We start from the raw sequence: 9,724 nt of genomic DNA on the forward strand, positions 1-9,724 counted from the left end.
AATTGTCCATCATTGCTTCTCGTGAAAGAAACTCTTCATCTAGAGATCGGTGATATACATGGCAGTTCTTGTTATTGTACCCTTGGTCCTCGCACCACAGAATCTAATAAGTTAGACACTTACTATTTTTGAAATTTTGTTCTGTTTATATGCACAAGATAAAAAGATTGTCCAAAATCATTAGATATTCTAGAACTCCCTCTGTAAAGAAATATAAGAGATGCCTGCGCAGAATCCTTTACTAACATGAAAATCAAATCCTTGACAGACTGCCTGCCAGAATGCCACCGAAGAAGCGTCTGCACCTGTCGCCCGCTCTTCCCAAGCTGGAAGACTATGTCGAGGAAGCTGCTCCTGCTTTCTCTACCTCTGGCACAGAAGGTAGCAAGGATGGTGAGGACGATGCATACGCATCACATTCTTTGTTCTGTACGGGGTCGTTGAGCGGCTTGCTTATGTTTTGATGGGCTTGGCAGATTCTGAGGAGGAAGTTGGCGACAGCAGCAGCAGCGGCAGGGACAACGAAGACGGTGGCAGCCATTCGTTGCAGATTGACGGTGCCAACATGGACGAGTAAGTGATCGGAGTTCTGTTTTTACTTTTTAGACAGTTTTTCTGTTTTACATGTGTGTTTCCTGCAGTTAATACTAGCTGCTAGGTGCAAATCAGCCCCTCGGTTGCTGTTAGGATCAGTGCAATACCCTGTTAGGAAAGCATTTTGTTCACCTGATAAACTCTATTATCAGATTCTGGAACACATACTTGGTCAACTTAGACCCCTCAGCTGGCTAAATGAATCAAATCGACTCTTCTTCGGCCTGTCAAATATAAGTTTCCAGTGTTAAAGTACTCCTCAGGTGCTAATAGTCCCATTATGAACACTTATATTGTAGCTACATACTTCTTTGAAAAAGGAACTAAAATATCGCAGAACACTTGTAACTGTTCTATTAATTTTTAATCTGTAATTTATATGCCAATCGGTAATTGAAGATGTGATTTTCATGTTAGTCAAGGCTTTTAAATTGTTTATTAATCTTGATCCTTGCAATCAATGCAATTTGTAATCAAGCCTTGTAATTATGTTATTGTGATTGCTTGTTATATCCTATCCACGGAAAAAAGCTTATGTCTATGTGTTATATCCTGGACAGAACATTACATCGTTATACTGAGCTGTAGTTTCATCTTTTCTGTTCACAATGAAAAACATTTGTCAGAAAAACAAGCAATAGTTGGTCGATTGGACTAAAACCAGATAAGGTTCGTACATGTGTGCTTTCTGCTTCTTCTCCTGTTTTTATTTATTTGAGATGTTGATTGCTTAGAAAAAGAACATACAAACAACCCCCTCCATAAAAAATAGTGCATACTATTACCGTGTTAATATTGAAAAGTTTCCAAATCTGCACACAAAGCTAGCCTCTGTTTTCGCCATGATTGTTCTTCTCCAGCTATATTGGCCATGCAAATTCGTTAAAGTGTCAGATTAGTGAGTTGTCTTTGTTTGTAGTTGTACCTTTGTTTTCATATGGAGGATAATCAACAAAATAGCCTTTCCCTTTGATTTGGTTAGTCACATGTAAATTCACCTCATGCACATCTAATGATATCCATCATCGAATACAATTGTGATGAGAGGGAATAGAGGTGTAGGGGTGTGCGATGATCGATAAGGAGGAAAGTGGGTGAAATTTGATGTTTGTCCCGACATGATAGGTAGCAAAGCTTGCTGAAGGCGAGTCATCATACACGGACAAGAGTCTTGTTTCCACTGCCGCAAGAATCGAATGGTGCACCTTCGTTACTACACAGTAAGACATGTGTTGAAGTTGCCACATGTCCTATATGATTGTCCATACTAAGATGACACCATCGATTGTTGCACATTGATGGATAATTGCTGGGCACGCACATGAAAATTGTTGCTACATGGTTAAGAACATGTGTCAACCGAATAGAAGTATCACTTGATGAATACTTATAACTAGTCTCTTCAATATACAGAACTGAGTGACACCGCGGGGGGTGGGGGGAGATGCCGACATTTGTTGCTACACGGGGTTATAACTATATAGTCAAAAAAAAATACTTATAACTAGCCTCTTCAATATACAGAACTGAGTGATACCATGTGTATTTTTATGGTTGCTCAAGTCTTGAACTTTGCATGCTAAGCTTAGTGGATACCATGTTTTTGTAGAAACAAGATATTTACAGAGTAGATTTCTCTTCTTGCTTGGATTGTTTCTTATTTATACACTTCCTTATAGTATCTGCTGGAATTGTTGAGTTTTTTGTGTATTGTTCTGCAGCCTAAATATTGTCTAATAATTGGTGTTTTTTGGTTTGCTAGCCCATCCAAAGTGCACATCTTTGTCAAGAATCTCGCCGGCAGGAAAATCTGTCTCAGAGGGGTCCACTTGTCAGACACCGTTTACACCATCAAGGCAAAGATCCAGGAGCAGTACCGCCTCGTCTTCGACGGGGTGCAGCTGGAAGACAGCCGTACATTGGCTGATTATGGCATAAGGCATGATTCCACGCTTGACCTCCAAGAAAAGATGCAAATCTTCGTGACGGAGACGCTGAGAGGAAGGACCATCACTCTCGAGGTCGACAGCCTAGACACCATTGACAAGGTGAAGGCCAAGATCGAAGACATTGAGAGCTTTCCCAAGGTCCAGCAGTGCCTCATCTTTGCCAACAAACAGCTAGAGGACGACAGGCGCACCTTGGCTGACCACAACATTTCGAAAGGGTCCACTCTTCTCTTCATACTCCTCCCGTGTAGGCCAGTAGAAAGTAGGATGATCCAAATCATTGTCAAGTCCCTGGACGGGAAGACCCTGACCCTTGAGGTCGGGAGCTCGGACACCATCAACAGTGTCAAGGTGAAGATCTATGAGAAAGAGTCCATTCCCCCTAGACAGCAGCGCATCCTCTTTGCTGGCGAGCAGCTGGAGGACCAGCGCACCCTGGCGGACTACAAGATTCTGAGCAATTCTACCCTTGTTCTGGTGCTCCGGCTTTGTGGTTGCTGAGCTGCATGGCCTGCCATTCATCAACCAGTTTTATTTTGCTGGAGCGAAGTAGTGGCGCGTTATCAGTAAACTATCATTCTAGTCTCTACTACTATAGTACACGATTTTTTGAATATTTGAATCTGCCTTCTCCTCTCATATTTTACCCGCCACTTCCAGAATCGAATCATCTATGGCCGTCAACTTATTAAATCGAACGGCCCGTGTTACCCGGATTCGCCCCTCACGCAGTCCCGCCAAACCTGAAAACAAGTCGCCCCTTCTGGAGAACTCCACAGCCCCCACGATAGCCCCTCCACCCCAGGCTCTAGCAAATCGATTCCCTGCCAACCTCCCATTTTTCATCTCACGCTGGTCTTTCCCCTGGAATCTGGATGCTCCGTATCCAATTTCTCTAGCCCGTGGGTCACACACTCACATTCACACACCAGCAGCTCCATTGGTCCATCCCCGGTCCACACACCCAGTACGGCAGCACCTCCGGATCACCTCCACGTCCAGATTGCATCTCCAGCCCCGTCTCCTTGCAGGCTCTGGCTTGCTTCGAAATTTGTTTCCGCCTGGTGATTAAAGGCTCATAGGAGCTGGACATCCATCTACGGTCAGCTGACCATAGTGCCGTTGACCACAGGTGAGGTTGGTGATTCTTCTGTTCCTTTGAGATTTTGTTGCATGAGAATGTTGTGCAAGTGATTCTTCTTGCTGAGGATGATATGAAATACAGATCCACTGGTCTGATTGTAGCTTGCTGATTTTTCTACTTTTCTTGCACGCAAGGTGTTTGTGTTTATGTCCAAACAGTACACTAAGAAAGGCAATGCAGCATATGTTCATTCTGTTCTGCAAAGCCAAATAAAGATATTGACCCGTCAGGGAAAAGCACAAAAAATATTGTCTACAAGGATGTTTTGGTATAATTCATCTGCATGCTGTGTACTGCAGTGTGATGTTTCTAATATGGTTGTATTGATGTAAATAGTACCCAGGAAAATAATGTTATATAGGGCTTCAGTCATTAGTTTGTCCTTGTGAAAGTTGTAGACCAAAAGTTATATTTGCAGGGGTACTATTCTAGCATATACAATACTTAAACCATGTACTACTCCTTTTTCAGTTATTGCATATAGCAGAAATCCAGCAACAGAAGTGAGCAAATATCATTCTTTATGATACAGAGCCATTGGGCTTCAAATGTATATACAATATACTGACATTTTTCAGTTTTAACGTACAACATAGACATCCTGTCAACGGAAGGGAGCACAGACCATTTTGCTTTACTCATACCATAAATAGATTACTAATTCCAATCTGATGCGCCTTGGCAGCAAGACCATGAACAAAACCAGCGGATTGCCTACCAATTTTGAGAAATTACACAGGCGATAAACCCCGGCATATGTTGGGGACGACGACGCAGGCAGCTGTTGTTGAAGAAGAGGTGGTCGCAGCAGATCGTGGTGCAGCAGCTTTCAAGGAGATTTACGCCCTCGCCACGGTGCACGAGTTGTACAGCGGCTCTCCTCCAAGATACAATAATCTCCTATCTCCTATTGTACACTCAAGAGGAGACGAACCAGCAGGTTCTCACGAACATAGCTCTTTCTATGCCAAAGTTCAGATGTATGTGGAGAAACTCAAGATTGATCTACCCAAAACATCTGCCGTACGTGGCCTTATATAGTCTCCTTCTCAACTTGAAAATTTTATCTCTTGGCCAGCAAGTTTTCTTAGATAACAAGCTTAATTCGTTGGCCAAAATATCAGAAGAAGTTGAGTCAATATCTGGTACGTACAGCTGAAACCAAAACTGTTTAAATCACCCAAACTGATAACAAACAGAGATCACAAATTCTGTTCAGAGGTGTCCCATCTGAACGAACGCGAAGATTGGCGTTGATTCTATCACAAGTCAAACGGAAAACAGGGTATGAAATCTTAACAAGCGATTAACGGCATTGTCAAGACATTCATTTGTAACTTTATTCAGAAACCGAAACAGACAAAGTCTGATCCTTAAAAGCTAAAATGAAACTGAAACTCTGAACTTCTGAATTCCAACAGCATAAATGTTGTAACTTCTACATGCTGGCAATGCATTAGAGTTAGCAGAATCATATTTGAACTCAACGAGGGAAGTGCAATGATCCAGCGTCAAGTGCATATCAAACTTCATAGTGTTCACTTCAGAGTTTTCAGCATCGAAACAATTCTCACGTTCCTGGTTCGCGTTTTTTTTTTGAGAATCGGCAGGGAGCTCACCTGGTTCGCGTTTCTGAGTGGGGCTCCATACAGGACGGTAAGGCAGGACGCAGAAGTTCGAGCGGTCTCCCCTAAAATCAAAAACAAAAAAGTTTTTTTTTAAATAGAAGTCGAGCGGAACAGGCTATTCTCACGTTTTTGCATGATTTTTACAACATGCATTGATATGGACTGATACATATCCTTTTTTCTGCTCGCAAAAAATATTGGATATGCGTGGTAGAATGCATTACATCCATGTACGTCCAAGTAATGTACGTAGAATGCATGGAGATTATTATTTTCTGGACAAAATTTAATCCCATGATGTACGTAGAATCCATTTCGTGAATATTAACTGCAAGTTTGTCTTTTTTTTGTGGGAAACTGCAAGTTTTTAAATGTTTGGGAAATATAGGAAAATCAAATTGTTCATGAACATTGTAAATTGGCAAGCGATTGCGAAGCTAAAACTCCATATAAAAAGTGTTTCATTTATACATAAGACTCTTTGCTTGTATCGTCTTTTTATTAAGAATGCACACGTGCAAAGCACGTGCCTTCGACTAGTACTATATGTTAGTATAGATATGCTCCGGGATTGTTCCTTCACAGTACAAGTGTGGTGTCTTATCACTTATCAGTAAAACTACGTACTAGTATCATTTAGTAGTATGTTATTAATGTGTTGAGTAATTCTTTTTATCCATCTATCTAGAGGAACTACTATTAAGAGTCCCTGGCTCTGTAGTGTCATCAGTTGATTGAGAATACAGTCTATATGCAGTTTAACCGACAAATAACCTCCTTTCTGTACTCATTTATTTCATTTCTTCATTCATACCCATTGCAATTAATTTCTGTATCCATGTTTTCATCTATATCATCACAGTTAAAAGTTGAAGTGACGAGGATCATAACAGTGTGATTGCATGTTTCTTTTTACAAAGAAGATTTATTATTGCATACTGTAAACCACATGAATGTCACATTGACTTGGAATTTGGACTGCAAATAAGAGTTGGAGTCTAAGTTGTCCTCGTCCTTGCCGTTGGATTAGAAGGAGGAGGACGGTGGCGTGAAGACAACGATGGGGCGTGGTGTAGGAGCCCTGGAGGAGGACAAGGAGACGTTCGCCGAATAGGCCCCCATTAGCCACCATGGAGCACTGGTGGCATATATAGGACCTTATGTGGACCATGGTGGGTGACGTGGCATTGGGATTTGGGCTGCAAGGTCTAGGGCTTGAAGGCGGATTGGGATTTAGAGGGCCGATGACGGGGTATTTATAGGAGGGGAGGCAAGTGTTACGGCGCCAATGGTTGGTCCATGCGTGCTCTTTTAGAAGGATATGTAGGCTTTAGGGATAAGGACTATTTTTGAAAAATTTGAACAAATAGGGAATAGTTTCAGGGGTAATTCTTTGAGGTGTTTAATATTTGTAGGGAAGGGCTACTTGACTTTTAACTTCCAAACCGGTTAGTCAAATGCTCCCCCATGAAAAGTAAAATCAAAATAAATAGTAAAACAATTTATGATTTTTTTTATGATAAACTTTGACAAATGTTTTGTATGTTGCAAAATTTTAGCACAAATGACATGCGTGAAAGGCATGGCAAAAAAATGTTTTCAAACTAGCATTTTTGGAACATCGATTTTGTTTTTTGTCACGACTTCGAAGAATGTCATTTTGTGCTAAAATTTTGCAAGCAAACAAAACATTTGTCTAAGTTTACCACAAAACAATTTCAGAATTTTTGAGTTTTTTTACTATTTTTTTGTTTTACTGTTCATAAGGGAGCATTTGAGCTCGGATGTAGATACCCTATGTCCGCGTTAAAAGACAAACAAGTAAGCTAAGGGCATCTCGCCGTTGGCCCTCCAGGGGGCGTCTAAAAGCGCCGCCTGGGGTGAGCCGGCGAAAAAAATGGCCCTTGGGGCGAATCGGTCCCCAGCCGTCGGCCCCCAGGGCCGCCCCCAGGCGCGTATCTTAAAAAAAACAGAACCGTTCGGCGAAGTTATGATAAAAACTAGTTAAATTTCGGCCAAACATGGCAAATTTCGGCGAAATTCGGCCAAACATTACATTAACGTAATCTAAAAAAAAGAAAGGGGCTGAAGTCGTCGCCGCCGTCGCTGCCATCGTCGTCGTCGGCCTTCTCCTCCTTGACGCAGGTGCCCCTGCTGGACCCCTGCCCGGCGTCACCATGGCAAACAGGCGGCGGCGCGTCGTCGTCGTCGTCGTCGCTGTCGCACAAGACGACGACCCCGCCTTCCTCGCGGCCGCGTCGGCGCTCCTCGAAGCGTCGTAGGGCGGCGCACTGGCGCTCCTTCTCCTTCTCGCGGCGCGCCTTCTCCATCGCAATGGAGTCGTGGCGCGCCCATTCGAGGGCCGCGTCGTCGTCGTCGAACTCCGCCTTCACCGGCGCCAGCCCCGGCTCCGTCTTTGGCTTGACGAAGCGCGGAGGAGGCGACGAGGAGGCGCGCCGGTCGCCCTCGTTGATGACGATGCCGGCGCTGTGAGTGCACCGGCCGAGCGGCGTCTCCGCCGCGGGCTCGGCCTTGACGCCGAGCAGCGCCGGAGAGCCGGAGGAGTGTGAAGAAGAGCGTGACGAGGAGGAAGAAGAGGAGGCGCCGAACCTCCTTGGCGCCCATGGCCCGACGCGTCGGTGCTGTGCCGGGGCGGCCACCCTCGCCGGGGGGTACGCCAACGGCGGGTCGTTGCCGCCCTCGAGGTACGTGAGCACGCCCCCGAGTGTGCGTCCGGGGACGCCCCACCAGAGGTGGCGCCCCTCGCTGTTCTTCCGGCCGCCGACCACCGGCGCGCTGTTGGTGGACGCTAAGCGCTGCTGTTGGCGGCGCTCGAAATACGCCGCCCAGGCCGCGTGGTTGTCGGCGGCGTACTGGGGGAGGAAGAGTTCGGCGTTGGTGAGGGACGCGCGCACGATCTCGACCTCCTCGGCGAAGTACTTCGGCTTCGCCACGGCATCGGGCAACGGGGGAATGGGCACTCCCCCGGCGCTGAGTCTCCACCCCGTCGGCCCGGCGCGCATGTCCGGTGGCGCCGGGATGTTCGCCTGGAACAGGAGCCAGGACTCCTGTTCGCGGAGCGAACGGCGGCCGAAGCCGTTGGCCGCCGCCTCATCTCCGGGGAAGCGTTCTGCCATGGCGAAGGCGGGGCTGGGCGGGCTCGGGAGAGGTAGAGGGAGGGGCTGGGCGGCGGCGCTCGGGAGAGGTAGGGAGAGGAAGGGCTGGACGGCGGCGAGAGGCGGGGCTGGTGTGGGCACAGGCGAGTGGAGGCCGCCGGCTTTTATAGCCGGGCCGCGCCCGTGTGTACGCGTGCGAGGGAGGGGAGGCGTCGGCGCGCCGTCCCGCGACGCGCCGCCCGTGAGGAATCAATGGCAAGGCTGACCGGCGGCAGCCTTGCCATTGATTCCCCGCGGGAACCGAGGCCGTTGGGGGAAGACGAGGCGCCGAGTCGCTGACGCGGCTGGCCCGCGTCTTTTTCGGGCCAAAACAGCTCGCCCCGGTGCCCCCGGGCGCCCCCCAGCGCGCCGGGTTCGGCCTGGGTCCGCCGGCGCTGTTTTCGGCCCAAGCCGACGAAAATCGGGCTTCTGGGGGCGCGACTAGGCCATTTTTTCGGCGCCGGCGCGAAAAAATCGCCTGGGGAGACCTTCCTGGAGGCGCGGCTGGAGATGCCCTAACAAGGCAGCTCTTTATAACTTCTCAGGACTATATTTTCTGCTAACTTTTCCTGATAGCTGAAATACGTAGTAAGTTGTCAGAAATCCAAATCAGCTCTATGGAGCATATGCTCCTGCCCACCAAAATGGTTTTTGCAAATGTCCATTTAAAAAAATAACAGATATATTTATTGTCATGCCAAAATGCTATCTGCAAATTTTTACAAGGAAAGAGTATTTTGATCTATGCAAAAAAAAAGTTAAACGACCGTTGAGTAACATGATTGTATTAGGAAACATAGGTTAGACTAGGAAATATTCTGGCTTGCCTTGTACTCCAAGTAGATCATGTACTCCTATATATATGCCCATGAGGTTCAAGCAATACAACAACTATTCCACCAATCCCTCTCTTCCCTTCTAACATGGTATCTATCGCAAGTCGATCCTAAACCCTAGCCGCCACCGCTTCCGCACCTGCGCGCCGCCCCCGGGGCGGTCGGCCTCCATGACCGCCGCCGGGGGCCGCGCCGCCCGTACCTAGGGTTCGTCCGCCGATCGTGTTGACCGGCTGCCCTAGAGAGTCTTTTTCCCGATCCTTTGATCCGGGTTTTCTCTCTCACCGGTCGTTTTGATCGGCGTCTACTTTTTGGTTTTCCGATCTTTTCTTGATCGGTTTGCGTCGCCCACCGCCGCCGTCGACACCTCGCGCCTCTACTCCGACATCGGCGCAACCGGCCGGCTACTTGACCGACC

At 47.0% G+C, this 9,724-nt stretch overlaps 1 protein-coding gene across 1 annotated transcript; it reads left to right on the plus strand.

Moving 5' to 3' along the window:
- Positions 1–281: 281 nt before the first annotated feature.
- LOC123063535 (polyubiquitin-like) lies at positions 282–3,044 on the plus strand. Its single transcript, XM_044487344.1, has 3 exons — positions 282–381; positions 477–573; positions 2,357–3,044. Exons 1-3 carry the CDS (start codon positions 282–284, stop codon positions 3,042–3,044), a joined length of 885 nt encoding a protein of 294 aa, XP_044343279.1.
- The last annotated feature ends 6,680 nt before the right edge of the window (positions 3,045–9,724 follow it).

Source organism: Triticum aestivum, chromosome 3A (genome assembly GCF_018294505.1).
Source record: "Triticum aestivum cultivar Chinese Spring chromosome 3A, IWGSC CS RefSeq v2.1, whole genome shotgun sequence".
Taxonomy (NCBI): domain Eukaryota; kingdom Viridiplantae; phylum Streptophyta; class Magnoliopsida; order Poales; family Poaceae; genus Triticum; species Triticum aestivum.

Coding starts and splice junctions, on each gene's coding strand:
- LOC123063535 (XM_044487344.1), top strand. CDS start 282: ATGCCACCGAAGAAGCGTCTGCACCTGTCGCCCGCTCTTCCCAAGCTG. Junction 382..476: donor CTCTACCTCTGGCACAGAAG/GTAGCAAGGATG, acceptor TGGGCTTGGCAG/ATTCTGAGGAGGAAGTTGGC. Junction 574..2,356: donor GACGGTGCCAACATGGACGA/GTAAGTGATCGG, acceptor TTGGTTTGCTAG/CCCATCCAAAGTGCACATCT.